Below are 18494 nucleotides of genomic sequence, written 5' to 3'. Positions count from 1 at the left end.
AAACAAGCCCGGATCTCAAGACATTAGTGCTCAGAGCTTGGCTATCGGACAAGATGATAATCTTCTGTTTGCGATCATTCCTTCCAAATTTCGAGACATCCACCCACAAAGAGGTGTGTAACCATGTTGTGTTTTATCGTTTACACTGTTTAACATCTGTAACGGAGCTATAATATAAATTTCAGAGAACATGAAAATTTTAAGGTGACCTCAATTATTTGCTCGCCAGTGTATATGAAACTCGTTATAATCGTTTTAAAGAGTGGTGCTTCGATAAAAAGTTGTAAATCTTAGAGAAAATGTGCTACTTGCATATTTAACCCTCATCACGTTGGTCTGAGTACTAAATGGTGAGAGAATGGACAAATCTCAGCGTCGGAGAATTGTTTGATGTTGCAGAACGCATTAAAAATCGTGGTTGCCAACCTTCAATGAGAAGATGGCATGGGAAGAAGAATATCAAAAACTAACAAGGTAAGAAAAGTGTCGTGATTTATTATCCGTATTCGCAAAATTCTTAGTTATAAATTCGGTTTTATAACAAAAAATAAAAATATTTTTACGTATACACATCGGGCTAAGCCAACCATTTCTATCGTTTCTATGGTTACATTAACCGTAAGGCTTTATACAAATATGTCAATTCTGCATTGCAGTTTTTGAAAGATAACATTTTTATACAACTTTTATTTAAAAAATATCTTTAATCAATTAGAATTATGACTAGCTGCAGTAGTTCAGTTTCAGTTGATGTGAATAATACTCCTAATTCGGATGCTTCGAGGTAAGTAAGCGATTTCTGTATTCTTTTCTAAGGACATAATATTACCCAACCTTTGTGTTTATCATTCTTTATAGACGTGAGATATTATGCTACGATGTCATTAGAGTATTTTTATCTTTCTTATATTTTATTTTGTTGACTAAAGTTACCTACAAAGAGAATTACATAATAGGGCAAAATCTACATGATTTTCCAAAATATATCACAATAATTTGACTTTAAATCATATTTTTTTTGGTCATTATTAGATATATGACACCAAAAAGTTTACTTTTGTCTTTAGGAGGCTATTTTTCAATCTATTCAAAAAAATACGTAGTACAGTCCATGAGTTCTTGGCCTCATATAGTGAATAAAGTGCGTTCGTATAAATATTTATGCACGCGTCAATGACAAGCTTTACACAAAGTTTCAACCTACTATTTCCATCAAGCTGAACTAGATTCTACTGTGAGTGAGACTGCTTCTTTGTTATCAACAGTGAAGTATTTGGTAGCAGGAGTTTGAACGATCTGCGAAGAACAGCATCGCAGTGATCGACAGAAAGCTGAAGAAAATTCACTCGATGATCGTCAACTGAAAGTGTGCGAGCTAGTAGACATAGTGAACATTTTAATATTAACTAAAAATTTGGATATGAGAAAGGTGTGCGCAAGATGAGTGTCACGTTTGCTCACAATGAAACAAAAACAGCGTCGTGAAGATGTTTCCATCGAGTGTTTGGCAATGTTTCACAGAAAAAAAGCCGAATTTTTGCATCATGGATGAAACGTGAGTCCATCCCTATACACCCGAAACAGAAAAACAATCAAACAATAGAATGAAAAGGGAGAACCGATTCCAAAGAAGGGTAAAGACCGTTCCATCTGAAGGCAAGGTCATGGCGTCGATTTTTTAGGATGCGCGTGGGATAATTTTCATTGACTATCTTGAAAAAGAAAAAACTATCAACGATGAGTATCATGCCAACTTATTGCAACGTTTGAGCGAAGAAATCTAGCAAAAACAGTCACATTCAGCTAAAAGGAAAGTGTTGTTTCATCTAGACAATGCACAACTTACCACATTCGTTATTGCAATGGTCAAAATGAATGAATTGAAGTTTGAATTGCTACCTCATGCACCCTATTCGCCAGAGTTAGCCCCCCTTCGGATTATGTTCTGCTCCGAGACTTGAGAAAATGGTTCGATTTCCCAACAATGAAGAGGTGATGTCGGCAGTTAATGGTTACTTCTGAGACCATCGTCGTAGTGCTCGAACGACCACTCAGGCCAGTTTTTTTGAAAAATATATCAAATTGGATTGACACAAATCAAAAACAAAATAAAGGTTTTTTACGGTGACTTGTGTCCATCATTTTCAACAATTAAAAGCTGTATTGCTGGAAACGAAATTCATTAGAAGATGATCGGCATACGGAAGGTTATGTGACAGTTTACTCCAGCAAACGTTAAATTAATGAAACAAATTGTTTAAAGTGACCGGCGCCTAAAAAGAAAAAAATTGTAGCACAGACTGGCATTTTTCCAAAACAAGTGCTCTAAGGGTCTTACTTGAGCATTTAAATATGTGTGCCAAAGCAGCGTCGAGTTTTATTATGATCCAAAAGAGATTCCATGGATTGGCACTAGAAAGGAGAGCCCATGGTCACGATTGGTTTCAAGGAATCCAATACAACCATGAACGTGACATATTACTCTGACTTACTAAAGCAGTTGCTTTGCTTTCCAAGGCTATTTTATATTTCCATAGTGGTATAAAAGCTTTATTCAAACGTTTTGAAAAGTGTTGGAAATAAATATCCTCTTCATCTTCTTTCTATGTTAAGCTAAGGGTACAGACATAACGAGAACCATCGACCTTCGACTATAGCATAGTATCATAGAGAGAAAAGGCCGCAAAAAATACTGAGCTTGGCCTTTACCGTAGCATGTGATTCAGGATTGAGTATCACGCATATGCGCCAAGCAATGATCGGTCAGGCCATCCAGTTAAGTGGCAAAGAATTCTTCACATAATTCCTGACATAATGATTTATTTGGAAAGGATATTTTTTATGCTACATATCATATTAAGCAAGCTCAGACCAGCTAAATTGGATCCTTTATTTTCTACTACAGCACTCTATGAAGAAGTATTGGATATTAATCGACATATGATCGTTATAGTTTCCTGTTTAGTATCAGATTTGAGAAAAACCGGCAGCTCCTTGAACAAAACCATATTCACCACCAGCATGTACAATAATCGAAAGATTCTCTTTTGATGTGGGTTGCTTAATACCATTATCCTCTCTCCAACTTTTGCTTGTGGTATGTGTTGAGTGAATGTATGTATAACATCACTCAATAAGTCGTGTGACTGATACACAGATGGCGCTGCCATTGTCAAATTCATATGATATTTATGAAGTACCAACTTACAAAAGAGAATTTATAAAATTTCATTACATTTCAATAAGTCAGAAAAAAGTGACAGCCATTTAAGTGGAGCTACTTTTGATATTTTAAAAACAACTTAGAGTGTTAATTTATCATTGCTTCTTGATGAAAAATGCTGTACAAGCTCAGCAACGGCTTCAAAAAGTGTTATCTGGACTCTGTTCCATCGAAAAAAACTATTTGTTGTCGGTTAAATGAATTTAAACGTGGCATAGGCACCGATTCTGGTCGTCCAATTGATGTGGTTACTCCCATAAATCATCAAAAAAGTCCACAAATTGGTTATATCTAATCATAAATTGAAATTGCGTGGCATAACTGAGGCAGTAAAGATATTAGAAAGCATTATGTTTACAATTATGCATGAACATTTAACAATGAGAAAGCTTTTTCCAAAGTAGGTGCCACGGTTACTCACAGTCAATCAAAAACAACAACGTAAAGCAGTGTTTGGCAATGTTTACACGTAATAAATCAGATTTTTTGCGTCGATATGTGACAATGGATAAAACATGGATCCATCACTTTACTCAAAACGATCATTATCTAAATGGACTGCAGCCGGTGAACCACGTCCAAAGGCACAACAGCCAGCTGGGAAGGTTATGGCTTCAGAATTTTGGAATGCACATGAAATATTGTTCAGCGACTATATACAAGCTATAGAGAATACTACATAAAGTTGTTGGATAGTTTTAATGCAAAAATCAAGGAAAAACGGCTTCATATGTCAAAGAAAATACCACTGTTTCATAAAGACAGAAGCACTGATTCACAAGCCGATGGCAGCGATTTTTGAAATAGATTGTCTTTATTTTTCTCGTTCCTAAAATTCTGGTATTCCCAAAATTTTAGCGCTCTTTAAATTATTCCGCTTTAAGCTTGGGCCTCACGCTCCTGAGCGTAAATCCATCACTGTATTTTCTGCGGTTCAATATTCTGAGTGTCTGCTCATGATCCTTTCGAAGGATTTAAACTTCTAACTCTAGATTTCCATCAGTGTGTTTCTTGGAAAAATCCTTTCTTTTCTTTGAGGCAATAAAATCTATTTTTCACATGTTCTTTATACTTTTTTTACACTGTTTTTATCATACCAAACCAACAATATTTTCTATCAACTATTATACAAACTTAAAATGTCGATATACATATTTTTTTAGAACTAAAAGTTGTCAGTCTGTATGTACAACAAATTCTAGTTGTTATCTTCAAAAAAGGAAAGCGAAGAATCCTCTAATGTATCCATTGCGACCGAGTTATTCGAAACCGTCGAATAGTGTTACAAATTCAGTACGTCAAAGAGTTTTGTCCGCAAAATTATTAAAACTGAGATCTATACAGAGTCAGTTGAACGATGCCAACTTTCATTTATCGGTAAGTAATTAATATAAGTATAAGTAATTAATATAAGTAATATGTATAAAATGAAATGAATCAGACTCAAAATTCATGTCTAATTTTGTTTCAAGGAACTCGCAAGAGAAAATCAGTTTCTGAAGAATCTACAAAAACGTCAAGATAAAGCTCTATCGAAGTAAGTTTTAGATCTATATAAATTTTTGTGATGGATTTATTACTATAGTTTATTTGAAAATAAATGATGGCACTATATTTATTATCCAAGCGGTGAATCAAACAATAACATCATAAATCAGTGACGGAATATTTGTAAAATAAAATAATTGGTTCGCGTCATTTCAGTCAACAACAAAAAATTGAATATGTCTCCAGAGACTCAAGGCAAACTAAAACCTATTAACCTATTAACTTGACTTACCTGTTTTATATATATATATATATATATATATATATATATATATATATATATATGTTTTCATTTTGCAATTTCAATGCTTTCAAATGCATCCAACAATTTATTATTGGATACATTTTTCGGTCCGTCCATATTTTAAATAGCTATGTGCTCTTTAAACCGAACTTCAACGGATCTCTTAGTTTGCCCAATATACTTCGCATCACAATCACCACAGCTAATTTCATATATACCATTATTTTCCAAATTTTGGATTTCATCCTTATGATTACCCAACAATTGTTTTAATGTATTGTTTGACTTATAAACCAATTTTAAACCCACTCTGTTAAAAATTCCATTTTCTTGTTTTTCATTTTGATTTTCATTTCTGTTCAATAAAACTCACATCTAACGACACGTTTCGATGTAGAAATTAAAGATATGCAACGTTGATTCGAAACTTTTTTTAAAATTTTTGAAAGAAATGAAAAAACCAAAATTTTTCATAGTTATTTATAATTGGGCTCAAAAAACACTTAATAGTGCAATTAGCAAGGTTTAAGGTGATTGTTAATAATTTGGCCCAGAGTATTTGTACTACACAAACAAATTTTGGAAAACTTTATATAAATTGAATTTAGTTTGGGGAGAAAAATATGGAAAATTTGCGATCATTAGTCCGGGAAAGTAAGATCCAGAAATAAATCCCGAAATTTTTTCGAAAACAGAATATTATGTCACTAATTGAATATACATCGATCCCTAATCATTTTTCTGAATTCTCTAATAAATTCCGATGAATTTTGCGACCACAGCTTAGTTGGTGTTTTCAAATTTTGAAAGTTCAAATAAAAAAACGCATAAACTGGATATCTTAAATCCTAAATCTGACGATTCGAGGCAATTTACCTCTATACCAAGCTGCATCCCTGAGGAAGTATAGGGCCTCCAATTATGGCCAAAAATTTCGGAAATTATTAATTTCATTGTAACCCTTCAATTTAAAAATACCAATTTTGGTTCACTGTATCAGACTGTTAAGGGGTAATCCATCCCTAAATATTTGAAATTGTTTTTACAATATTATCAACTTATTTTTCCATTAAATTGTGAAATATGAAATAAAATTCATTCTCAAAGCTCTGTAAAAAATATTTTTTTTCAAATCAACATTGAATAGCATTTTAAAAGAAAGTTCCCAAATTAATCCCTCAAAATGTGCCATTAAAAATATCAAATTACCCTTAATCGTCATATTTTAGATTGCCCTATGTATATATATATATATATATATATATATATATATATATATATATATATATATATGGACTTGTCAAGTTTGAAGTATAAATTATTGACTTTTCTTTAAAAATGACAAAGTTTCGTGAAAAAGTAAAAAAAGTTTCACAATTAAATTATCCTTTGTATGAAAATTTTAAATCAACTGGCAAATAAAAAATGAAATTTTAAGGTTAGGTCACTCCTACATAACCCCCCAAAATGTTTCTATTGCCTTATACTTACCATTATTTAATGTCCTTAACGATCTCATACAGTGTACTAAATTTGGTATTTTTAAGTTGAAGGGTTACAAACAATTTAATTTTTTTCGAAATTTTGGGCCCTAATTTGACGCCTTATTACCCTTCAGTAATAAAGCTTGGTATGGAGATGAATTGATCCAAATCGTCATATTTATTTCAACCATTGTTTGTTTTATTAATATTAACAATTTCGGAATGTTGAAATCGAAAAAAGAAGAATTTTACTTTGATAGAAAATATCAATAAGCATTAACTATTATTTCAAAAGAATATGCCTTCAAAAACCACAAATTTTGAAAAATTATTCTAGTTATTCTAAGTCGAAGTCGGCTAGATACTGAGAAAATACTGTAACGAAATTTTAAATTTATGTTAGATTGTTCAATCCCATCTGTAAATATATTTTTTAATCTTCATCATTTCTTCTAAGGCATTTTATCTTGCAACATCACCATTATTATGTCCAACACAGTTTCTTTATATTCCAACTGCTACTTTTTGTCTATACTTATCATTCTATGTTGGTCTACGTCTTTTCCCTGGAGGCTTCCATTTCAATATTTATTCTGGCATTCTTTGGTCATCATCAACAGTCCTCTGTTTACTAGTTTCCTTGATCTACTCCGATTGGTTGCCATATTGGCTATACTTCTTGCACATATAAAGTATTAGTCTGTAATATGCTTTGAGAGATTCTTTTTTTGTTTTCTTTACTCTATGGAGTGCTTTTAAGACTTGTTTTCCTAATATCTCTTAGACTCTAATCATCTCGGTGTACTGTGAGTCTTAAATACATATATATAAATAGTTTCCTCTTCTAAAACTAAATTTGTGGTTTGTTGAATAATACATTTTACTCATATTAATTTTAAATCCTCATTCGTATTCTTCTTTCAACCTTCTTATCATTTATTTTGCTATTATTCTCTTCAGGTTGTTGAGGTACACCTTATATTTTGAAGTTTTATGACATTAGGAATCATGTCTCGTTTTTATCATATAAACAAAGATATTTTCTTAGGTACGAAAATACTAGCGCGGATTTACCTCGTCTTATACGGTCTCACGAAGAACAACTTCGAGCCGTTACCGAAAAGAACAAAGCGCAACGTCTAAAGATCAAAGAATTGAACGATCTACTTAAAATTCGAGACGAAGAACTGTCAAAAACACAAGAAAAATTAATCCATTTCGAGAAACTTAATAAAGATAAACGTCTACTTGATAGAGAAAAAATGTTGGAACAAATCGAAGATTTGAAAATGAAATTAAAGAATGCAGATGAAATTAATAGCGTGTTAAATAGAAAATTAGCTCTAGAACAGAAAACGGCGAAGCAAAGACTGAACAACGAATCGATGAAATACAGACAATCGCAAAAGGAAATGGCGCAAGCGCTAGCAGAAATAGATAGACTAACGTCACTTTTAGAGGTGAGTTTTTATATTTTAGTACCTACGTCGATCTATTTACTAACTTTTTTGGATTCAGTAATGTAGCAAACGTAGCAGCTACTTCCTCTACAACAATGTAAGCCATTTTTGAAGTTATTTCGTTGGATATTCATCTAATCGTCTTATATGCTTAAGCTTTTTCAAAAATCTTCGCATTGATGTCGTGATGGCAACTGTCAAACTGTCTTGTTTATTTGTTGAAAAATAAAAAGCCATCACCGAAGAATGTTTACGTTCAGTGGAACGTCCTTCTAGCCGGGCTACTTAAAGAGTAGCCCAGACAGCTTTCGAATTATCTTTGCCACATTTTTAAGTGGTTCAGGATCTAAAGAAAGGCAAAAGCCTACGGTTATCTTTATTATCAAATTTTACATATCCACAGTATCAAATCCTGGATCTGACGAGAAGTACAAATCTGATATTTGAAGTAATTTCTTATCTTATTGTTTGAACCTTATACACTAAGTTGATATATCTATCACTTCTATCTTTATCTTATCAATATTTGTAAGTATTTATCAGGTCCTGTGGCGCAACGGACAACGCGTCTGACTACGAATCAGAAGATTCCAGGTTCGAATCCTGGCAGGATCGTTTGTGTTTTTTGATAATAGACATAACCATGTTATTATAAATATTTCAAATCTAATCAACGTCCTTGAAAGGTCAGAATGTAGCTATCGCAAATGAAGACCAGACATATTCTTCGATATTCGAGGCGTGCTAAACACTGATTCTACGAAGACGTTTTCAAGCAATAGTGTGCTAGGATTAAATGCTACCACAAGGGTGAATTATTCACCATAATAACGCACCAGTGCTTGCCGTTAAGAATTCAGCAGTTTTTGGCCAAAGGACACATTTCAACGCCTCCAAAACCTCCGTACACTGCAGATCTGGCTCCAATGGACTTTTAGCTATTTCCTAAAATACAGTGCCAATGGAAGGGAATTTGTATGAGTCGATTCACCAACAGACGATGGCGATTTTAAAGACCTTGACATCGTCTGACTTCCAGGTTTGTTACCAGAAGTATTAGGGGCGATGTAACAAGTGTGCGGTACACTAGCGTAGTTGTTGTGAAGGGATGACTGCTTACAATGTACCACTTGCTGTAAATACAACGTTTATAATCAAATTATCCTCATTTAATTGACACGCCTCGTACATGAATCATTCATCAGGTCCTGTGGCGCAACGGACAACGCGTCTGACTACGAATCAGAAGATTCCAGGTTCGAATCCTGGCAAGATCGACTGTATTTTTTGGTTTCGCAAATGAAGACCATATTAATTCGATTCTTTGATATCCAGAATCTAATCTACAATAAGTGGGTACCACACAACTAAACACAGGCTTAGTATCTACAAGGTGGTGTACTAGGATTGCGCGTGTATAGCCAGAACCACGACGCGGGTGGATTCCTCACTATGACAACTCGCCATCACCTTCGTTGTAAATAGTTCAACAGTTTTTAGCTTTTTACACTTCCACGCTCTCCATAGAACCCAAATCTACCTCCGGTAGACTTGTAATTATTACATAAAATGAAAATGTCAATCGAAAAGAATCTGTAACAGTCAATTGAGTCCATTCACTAGCAGACGATGGCGGTTTCAAAGACGGCAACATCAGCTGGTATCCATGGTTACTACCAAAAGTAGTAGCATCGCTGGAACAAGAATATGGCACTCCAAGGTGGTTGATATAAAGGATTGACTACTTAAACTGTGATTACAACAAATGTTCTTTATTTCATTGCCGTGTGTTGCATACGAATTATACATCAGGTCCTGTGGCGCAACGGACAACGCGTCTGACTACGAATCAGAAGATTCCAGGTTCGAATCCTGGCAGGATCGTTTGTGTTTTTTGACATCGTGATTATGGTATTATAAGTATTTCAGATCTAATCATTTATAACTTATCTTATCAACATAAGAAAGATTTATTAGGTCCTGTGGCGCAACGGACAACGCGTCTGACTACGAATCAGAAGATTCCAGGTTCGAATCCTGGCAGGATCGACTGTATTTTTTGGTTTCGCAAATGAAGACCATATTAATTCGATTCTTTGATATCCAGAATCTAATCTACAATAAGTGGGTACCACACAACTAAACACAGGCTTAGTATCTACAAGGTGGTGTACTAGGATTGCGCGTGTATAGCCAGAACCACGACGCGGGTGGATTCCTCACTATGACAACTCGCCATCACCTTCGTTGTAAATAGTTCAACAGTTTTTAGCTTTTTACACTTCCACGCTCTCCATAGAACCCAAATCTACCTCCGGTAGACTTGTAATTATTACATAAAATGAAAATGTCAATCGAAAAGAATCTGTAACAGTCAATTGAGTCCATTCACTAGCAGACGATGGCGGTTTCAAAGACGGCAACATCAGCTGGTATCCATGGTTACTACCAAAAGTAGTAGCATCGCTGGAACAAGAATATGGCACTCCAAGGTGGTTGATATAAAGGATTGACTACTTAAACTGTGATTACAACAAATGTTCTTTATTTCATTGCCGTGTGTTGCATACGAATTATACATCAGGTCCTGTGGCGCAACGGACAACGCGTCTGACTACGAATCAGAAGATTCCAGGTTCGAATCCTGGCAGGATCGTTTGTGTTTTTTGACATCGTGATTATGGTATTATAAGTATTTCAGATCTAATCATTTATAACTTATCTTATCAACATAAGAAAGATTTATTAGGTCCTGTGGCGCAACGGACAACGCGTCTGACTACGAATCAGAAGATTCCAGGTTCGAATCCTGGCAAGATCGACTGTATTTTTTGGTTTCGCAAATGAAGACCATATTAATTCGATTCTTTGATATCCAGAATCTAATCTACAATAAGTGGGTACCACACAACTAAACACAGGCTTAGTATCTACAAGGTGGTGTACTAGGATTGCGCGTGTATAGCCAGAACCACGACGCGGGTGGATTCCTCACTATGACAACTCGCCATCACCTTCGTTGTAAATAGTTCAACAGTTTTTAGCTTTTTACACTTCCACGCTCTCCATAGAACCCAAATCTACCTCCGGTAGACTTGTAATTATTACATAAAATGAAAATGTCAATCGAAAAGAATCTGTAACAGTCAATTGAGTCCATTCACTAGCAGACGATGGCGGTTTCAAAGACGGCAACATCAGCTGGTATCCATGGTTACTACCAAAAGTAGTAGCATCGCTGGAACAAGAATATGGCACTCCAAGGTGGTTGATATAAAGGATTGACTACTTAAACTGTGATTACAACAAATTTTCTGTATTTCATTGCCGTGTGTTGCATACGAATTGTACATCAGGTCCTGTGGCGCAACGGACAACGCGTCTGACTACGAATCAGAAGATTCCAGGTTCGAATCCTGGCAGGATCGACTGTATTTTTTGGTTTCGCAAATGAAGACCATATTAATTCGATTCTTTGATATCCAGAATCTAATCTACAATAAGTGGGTACCACACAACTAAACACAGGCTTAGTATCTACAAGGTGGTGTACTAGGATTGCGCGTGTATAGCCAGAACCACGACGCGGGTGGATTCCTCACTATGACAACTCGCCATCACCTTCGTTGTAAATAGTTCAACAGTTTTTAGCTTTTTACACTTCCACGCTCTCCATAGAACCCAAATCTACCTCCGGTAGACTTGTAATTATTACATAAAATGAAAATGTCAATCGAAAAGAATCTGTAACAGTCAATTGAGTCCATTCACTAGCAGACGATGGCGGTTTCAAAGACGGCAACATCAGCTGGTATCCATGGTTACTACCAAAAGTAGTAGCATCGCTGGAACAAGAATATGGCACTCCAAGGTGGTTGATATAAAGGATTGACTACTTAAACTGTGATTACAACAAATGTTCTTTATTTCATTGCCGTGTGTTGCATACGAATTATACATCAGGTCCTGTGGCGCAACGGACAACGCGTCTGACTACGAATCAGAAGATTCCAGGTTCGAATCCTGGCAGGATCGTTTGTGTTTTTTGACATCGTGATTATGGTATTATAAGTATTTCAGATCTAATCATTTATAACTTATCTTATCAACATAAGAAAGATTTATTAGGTCCTGTGGCGCAACGGACAACGCGTCTGACTACGAATCAGAAGATTCCAGGTTCGAATCCTGGCAAGATCGACTGTATTTTTTGGTTTCGCAAATGAAGACCATATTAATTCGATTCTTTGATATCCAGAATCTAATCTACAATAAGTGGGTACCACACAACTAAACACAGGCTTAGTATCTACAAGGTGGTGTACTAGGATTGCGCGTGTATAGCCAGAACCACGACGCGGGTGGATTCCTCACTATGACAACTCGCCATCACCTTCGTTGTAAATAGTTCAACAGTTTTTAGCTTTTTACACTTCCACGCTCTCCATAGAACCCAAATCTACCTCCGGTAGACTTGTAATTATTACATAAAATGAAAATGTCAATCGAAAAGAATCTGTAACAGTCAATTGAGTCCATTCACTAGCAGACGATGGCGGTTTCAAAGACGGCAACATCAGCTGGTATCCATGGTTACTACCAAAAGTAGTAGCATCGCTGGAACAAGAATATGGCACTCCAAGGTGGTTGATATAAAGGATTGACTACTTAAACTGTGATTACAACAAATTTTCTGTATTTCATTGCCGTGTGTTGCATACGAATTGTACATCAGGTCCTGTGGCGCAACGGACAACGCGTCTGACTACGAATCAGAAGATTCCAGGTTCGAATCCTGGCAGGATCGTTTGTGTTTTTTGACATCGTGATTATGGTATTATAAGTATTTCAGATCTAATCATTTATAACTTATCTTATCAACATAAGAAAGATTTATTAGGTCCTGTGGCGCAACGGACAACGCGTCTGACTACGAATCAGAAGATTCCAGGTTCGAATCCTGGCAGGATCGTTTGTGGTTTTTGACATCGTGATTATGGTATTATAAGTATTTCAGATCTAATCATTTATAACTTATCTTATCAACATAAGAAAGATTTATCAGGTCCTGTGGCGCAACGGACAACGCGTCTGACTACGAATCAGAAGATTCCAGGTTCGAATCCTGGCAGGATCGTTTGTGGTTTTTGACATCGTGATTATGGTATTATAAGTATTTCAGATCCAATCATTTATAACTTATCTTATCAACATAAGAAAGATTTATCAGGTCCTGTGGCGCAACGGACAACGCGTCTGACTACGAATCAGAAGATTCCAGGTTCGAATCCTGGCAGGATCGGAAATACTTTTTTGGGATACTTCACAAGACATTAATAAGAATATTTTTGACCACTTTACAATAATCAAGATATTGAAGATAATTAATGTCAAAACTGAGTAAATACAAAACCAACATCAAATTCAGATATCAATCTTGGTCTTGCATATGTGGTGTTGACCTTAATTTTGCAGTGTAGAGTCGTCTTGATGTTGTAGGGTCCAGTCCTGTATCAAGACTATTTCTGACAATTTGGCTACCAAGAAGATTGGTTCGCGTTGGATACCGCATAATTTGACAATCGCTTAAAAAAACCTGGCGAAACTAAACAATAATCTGTTGTGGGTCTTTAAAGACGAGATGAATGCAACAAAAGTTGTCGCGCACGAAATACTTCGAAGCAAATGGTCGCCATTTTTTAAGGAATAACTGGATGTTTCACCACCGTTTCATTAGATCAATGTAGGTCAGTCAATTCTGAATGGTATCAGAAGGGGGAAAAATCAGGGAAACCAATCGCACAAGACGAATCATTCTCCGCCACGACAATCCTGCCAGTCTTGATCTTAATCTTGTACCTAGACTATTTCCAGAGTTACACTTTTTTATTGATTTTTATTGAAGAAAATTCAAGAATGGAATAGTTTTTCAGGTGATTTATTATAAATGGAGGATTTAGAAATACAACGATTTCCATTCAATCAAGCATTTTTTGTATGGAGAAACGAGCGCAAGATGTTGCTTCCATTCATTAATTTTTGGAGGAAATTCTCTATATTTTTATTCAAAAATTTTGCCCCTAAAATTAAGAGCAATGTTTGAACAAAAAATGCATGTTCGGACTTAGTTTTGTGTGAATTTTGCATTACTCGGTCTTGGTCTTTGATTTTGAGGAGTTGAGGCTGATACTCCTTTTGCTTTTTCTGTAACACCTAGACCGCAAGAAAAATCTCGCTCATCACTCTCCCTAAGTATGAAAATAAACAAACAACATAATTAACAGAAGCAGATAAACATTTTCACGTCATTGAACTCTATATGAAGCTCTTTAACAACCAATATCTATTATAACCTTTCAATCTTTCAAATTGCGATAAAAACCAATCATCATCTGTTTTAGGCAAAGGAAAACGTTGTCCACCCTCGTAGAAATAGATTCAACCGTGTGCCTGGTCAATCGGTATCGACGATAACCCTAGGCGCCCTGCATCAATCGTCAAAAACAAAAAATACTGATACGAAAGAAAAGTTGACGACTATCGTCGACGATTTGGAAGAAACAAAAACGTATACCAACATAAAATTAGAACCGATCAAATGTCCTAAAAACGAAGAAACTTCGAAAAAAAACAACGGAATACTGACACTACCATCAGAAAGTATAAAAAATAGATTATCAAGTGGTTCCAAATCGAGAGAAAGCGTCGAATCCGACAACGGTTCGGAATTGTCTTTAAGTAACTTCGACAGTTCCGGCGAAGAAAAGAGTCGATGTAACGATACCAATGAATCGAGTTGTAGGAGTACATCCGGTGATGCGAATCGATCGATGAACAGAACGAGTTTGTATGGATCGAATGATGAAATTCGATATTCTAGCGATGAGAAATTAGAAAAGGTGCAGTCACATATAGATTCGGCTATTGAGAAGGCAGTTAACAACGTCGATACGGAATTTGAGAAAATTGGTAATTTTAACACTCTTTTAATAGTTGTACATGTATGACTTTTCGGCATTGATTTTGCTCTACTTTGATCGATCATATTTAATAACACTAAAAAGTTGTATAGTTGTATAGTTCTTCCAATATCAATTGCAGATTATAAAAACTGGTTCGAAACCCTTGCCGACAATTTTTTTTTGATCTATCATTGGCGTAGATACCTCATTTTATAAATTTATTATCTTATGCGAGAAAGTATTTGTTAAAAGGCAATCGAATCATTATAAATTATACGCAGTTATTTAGACAGATATACTTAATTGTAGTTCTACTTGGAACTTGAAAAAAAATCATTATTATACCTCGTTAACTTGTTACAACTAAATATTAAATGATAAAACGTGAATAGATGAGTAAAATGTACCTGCCTGTAAGGGAGTTTGGTTTAAACAGAATACCAGACGTGAACTGAGACCTTTTTGTACCCCATTCGTTTATTAGAACTTGGGTAGTCTTTTATTTGACGCAAATAATCTTGTCGCCATGGAACTAGCCTTGAGAATTTGGTTATTGCCATCCATTTGTTCAGTTTTTTGTGTTTAAAACCACATGCTGACAAAACTTGACGCAATTACATGTTTTTCGGTTCTGTGAATGATCCATAGCAACCCCTTTTGTGACTACTCGATAAATAGAAAATTTATTTACTCTAAATAATTCCGCAATTCTTATGATTGCATTTCAGATTTTCCTTTTTTTTTCACAATTTCATTGTCTTCATTCGCCCGTGGTCTAAAGAACGCCACATTTCTATTTATTTAAAGAAATTTATGAATTAAATAAATCTCATAAAGCGACGCCATTGCTTATCGCAGACTTTCTGGCAGGAACATTTGTGTACATACGCCTTTCGACAGCTTCGGCCAATAGAAATGCATTTATGTGAACGATTCGATGTTTTGATTTGTAAACAGTGGAGATGATGAGTCCACGTGGACTGACGATTTATTAGATGTTTACCGAATTTTATACGGGGAGTAAACATTATTTTTCATTTCTTAATTTGGTGCGTATTTATGAAATATTGATTAATCGTCGCATAAGACACAACAGACTTCATTATTGTGTAGTTTCCTCTATCTTTTTAGGGTGTTTGTCTTCTTTCTTCCATAATATGTCAATCGCCTTTTCCTTCTTCGATATCTTTCGTAATCCTAACTATAGGTTGTCACTCCGCATCTTTTGTGATTAACCTCTTCTCCATGTTCCAATTGGATATTTATTCTTTGCTATTTTTACCAGCTTATCGTCTATTGAGACTCATTCATTGATGTTATGTACGAGACATGATCGTTTGATGTCTTCACTTCTTTCCACGCCCTATTCACCACGAGGGAAGTCTTAATACTCCCTCATGTAACACATTCCACAGTTTTTTGGTGGGTCTATAGGGGTAAAGATCTTTTATTCGGCTCCACAAATAAAAATCTGAGCAAATTAGTTCGGTAGATCTGGTTGACCAAATAAACTTCAAATTCCACCTCCTATTCGCCTATCGGGGTATGTTTTATCTAAAGAATGCCCAATATATATGGAATATGCTGTAAGAACATGTCGCTACGAATAGCTAAGGGTACGTCTACTTAAAGAAGAGGCAATTCGTTTTTTCAAAAGTCTAAATATCTTCCTCCATTAACTATCCCATTCCAAAAATGGTCGATGACTTAGAGGATTTATTTCGAACTAGTAGTGGACATTATCACGATTTACGTAGCCTTATCTCTCCATAAAATTTGTGAAAGTATTTTAGAATCGTCGTTTATAATATTTACTTGCTGATATTCGACAAAAATTTAAGTTTTTCAATTTTATATTTTCAAAATCACCCTCTAGTGGAATCTTTTACCCATTTTCTTAAATACCTTTACTTATATTGAACACAATATTTTCAGTAACACTAACAAACACTCCCAATTACACTGTTTGACGAGCGTTTCGATAACCAAGTTATCGTCTTCAGAGTTTAAACTTCGAAGATGATAACTTGGTTATCGAAACAGTGTGTTCAGTATGAATATCACCAACGGTTCCAAAAATTCCAAATTATTACATTTGCTTATACTATTTTCTTATAATTGGAGCCTATTTTTTAGGTAATTACTGCTCTGGCGTTGTGTCGAATGTCAGAATGTGTTCAGAGCGGTTAGAAGCCCAAAGAGAAAGCCTCAGGTCGTACAAAAAGGATACAAATACCATATTGGAGACTTTTGAAAAAACAGAAAAGTTCGAGAATAAATTGAAGGAATCTTTCATGAACTTTGATCCTCTAAACGATGATTTTTTGAAAGACATTCTTTCGGACGACTATAAAATTAAAAGTAAAAAAGATAGAAATGAAAACGTAACGAAAGAAACTAAATTTGGCGTTATTGATAGGAAGAAACTGTTGAATACGTTGAAGGCTATTGATGCGGGTGATAGCGTGGATAGTTTAGATGATTTACACACGAACAACATCCACAAGTTTAGAGAAGTCGATCAACTGATTGGCTGACGTTGATAGTATAATGTTACGGGGTGGACCAATGTTTATCCGAAAATATTCATCAAAAAATTTCTCGTACAAAATATGTAGCTTCAACTCAGACAAAGCGAGATATTATTAAAAATATATTTTTTTATTAAATATGTTCAAGTAAAGTAAGAAGTATAAATGTTTTATTTATATTTGAAGTTTGATGTAAAATTACACTAGAACGGTTCGTTGGTCCATACGGTACAAATTTAGTTATTGTAATATATTTATTGGACATAAACAGAGAAATAAAATATCTATTTATAAAATGTTGATAAGAAATTTATCGATATTACCTCATTTAAAAACATTTTCAAAATGTTGTTCTCGCTTTGTAAAACCACAATCGGCTTACAAAATTAAATATAAAGATGAACTTGATGATTCAAAGGATTCCATTAGGCACACAACCCAATAACCGTGGTATGAAATCCTGATATGAATGTTATGAAATGCTGAAAGAAATTTGACATAGCATCGTTAACATAAAAATATCATTAGAAGAACTGAAGCTACATTTAAGTCATGATGAAAACAACAGTGGCATGCTCTGACTACAAACATATCCGAAATCGCGAATGGAATAGGACGAGATGGGTTCCAACAAATAGAATCAAGTGACATTCAGGAATTGTTTGAATCGCAAGATGAAACCGACTTGGAGGGAATGTTAAATTCACAGCCCATTGAAGAAGAGGCTCCAACCAGTACTAGTAACGTCACACTTAATTTGAAAAATGTTGGTTTAGGAATGATAAATGCGATTTCTTTATGAACATTGATGCTTTTACAGCCAACCAAGAGAAAATTACAAAATTCCTTAAACCACTGTCTAAGCTTTAAGATGATTAATCAAAATGTACAAAAACTTCAATTAAATTGATCGTTTTATTTTTTTACCTAGGAACGTATCATAATTATTTTACTTTACTTTAAATTCGCTTTTATTGCTCAAAAGCTTACAAATTCACTAAAAAAAGTGGAAAAATACTCTTCTTCTGATGTATTAATTTTA

At 34.9% G+C, this 18494-nt stretch overlaps 1 protein-coding gene and 13 non-coding genes across 14 annotated transcripts; all 14 read left to right on the top strand.

The window, feature by feature from the left end:
* Positions 1–439: 439 nt before the first annotated feature.
* Positions 440–17752, top strand: LOC130453209 (lebercilin). Its single transcript, XM_056792833.1, has 7 exons — positions 440–474; positions 728–784; positions 4387–4600; positions 4696–4760; positions 7548–7959; positions 14361–14928; positions 17058–17752. Exons 1-7 carry the CDS (start codon positions 440–442, stop codon positions 17456–17458), a joined length of 1752 nt encoding a protein of 583 aa, XP_056648811.1. The 3' UTR covers positions 17459–17752.
* Positions 8502–8574, top strand: Trnar-acg (transfer RNA arginine (anticodon ACG)). The gene has a single exon. It is a non-coding gene; the product is annotated as a tRNA-Arg (tRNA).
* Positions 9164–9236, top strand: Trnar-acg (transfer RNA arginine (anticodon ACG)). The gene has a single exon. It is a non-coding gene; the product is annotated as a tRNA-Arg (tRNA).
* Positions 9771–9843, top strand: Trnar-acg (transfer RNA arginine (anticodon ACG)). Its single transcript has one exon. It is a non-coding gene; the product is annotated as a tRNA-Arg (tRNA).
* Positions 9936–10008, top strand: Trnar-acg (transfer RNA arginine (anticodon ACG)). The gene has a single exon. It is a non-coding gene; the product is annotated as a tRNA-Arg (tRNA).
* Trnar-acg (transfer RNA arginine (anticodon ACG)) lies at positions 10543–10615 on the top strand. The gene has a single exon. It is a non-coding gene; the product is annotated as a tRNA-Arg (tRNA).
* Positions 10708–10780, top strand: Trnar-acg (transfer RNA arginine (anticodon ACG)). Its single transcript has one exon. It is a non-coding gene; the product is annotated as a tRNA-Arg (tRNA).
* On the top strand, positions 11315–11387 carry Trnar-acg (transfer RNA arginine (anticodon ACG)). The gene has a single exon. It is a non-coding gene; the product is annotated as a tRNA-Arg (tRNA).
* On the top strand, positions 11922–11994 carry Trnar-acg (transfer RNA arginine (anticodon ACG)). The gene has a single exon. It is a non-coding gene; the product is annotated as a tRNA-Arg (tRNA).
* Trnar-acg (transfer RNA arginine (anticodon ACG)) lies at positions 12087–12159 on the top strand. Its single transcript has one exon. It is a non-coding gene; the product is annotated as a tRNA-Arg (tRNA).
* Positions 12694–12766, top strand: Trnar-acg (transfer RNA arginine (anticodon ACG)). The gene has a single exon. It is a non-coding gene; the product is annotated as a tRNA-Arg (tRNA).
* Trnar-acg (transfer RNA arginine (anticodon ACG)) lies at positions 12859–12931 on the top strand. Its single transcript has one exon. It is a non-coding gene; the product is annotated as a tRNA-Arg (tRNA).
* Trnar-acg (transfer RNA arginine (anticodon ACG)) lies at positions 13024–13096 on the top strand. Its single transcript has one exon. It is a non-coding gene; the product is annotated as a tRNA-Arg (tRNA).
* On the top strand, positions 13189–13261 carry Trnar-acg (transfer RNA arginine (anticodon ACG)). Its single transcript has one exon. It is a non-coding gene; the product is annotated as a tRNA-Arg (tRNA).
* Positions 17753–18494: the final 742 nt, after the last annotated feature.

The sequence above is a fragment of the Diorhabda sublineata genome, chromosome 2, assembly GCF_026230105.1.
Source record: "Diorhabda sublineata isolate icDioSubl1.1 chromosome 2, icDioSubl1.1, whole genome shotgun sequence".
NCBI classification, from domain to species: domain Eukaryota; kingdom Metazoa; phylum Arthropoda; class Insecta; order Coleoptera; family Chrysomelidae; genus Diorhabda; species Diorhabda sublineata.
Note: the sequence above shows the minus strand (reverse complement) of the source record. Positions and strands in the feature narration are given on the sequence as shown.

Bases quoted from the DNA above. Each gene is read 5' to 3' on its own strand.
- LOC130453209 (XM_056792833.1), top strand. From the start codon at position 440: ATGGCATGGGAAGAAGAATATCAAAAACTAACAAG. The intron at 785-4,386 runs GTAAGTAAGCGA...ATATTTTTTTAG, and splicing joins CCTAATTCGGATGCTTCGAG to AACTAAAAGTTGTCAGTCTG. The intron at 4,601-4,695 runs GTAAGTAATTAA...TTTTGTTTCAAG, and splicing joins ATGCCAACTTTCATTTATCG to GAACTCGCAAGAGAAAATCA.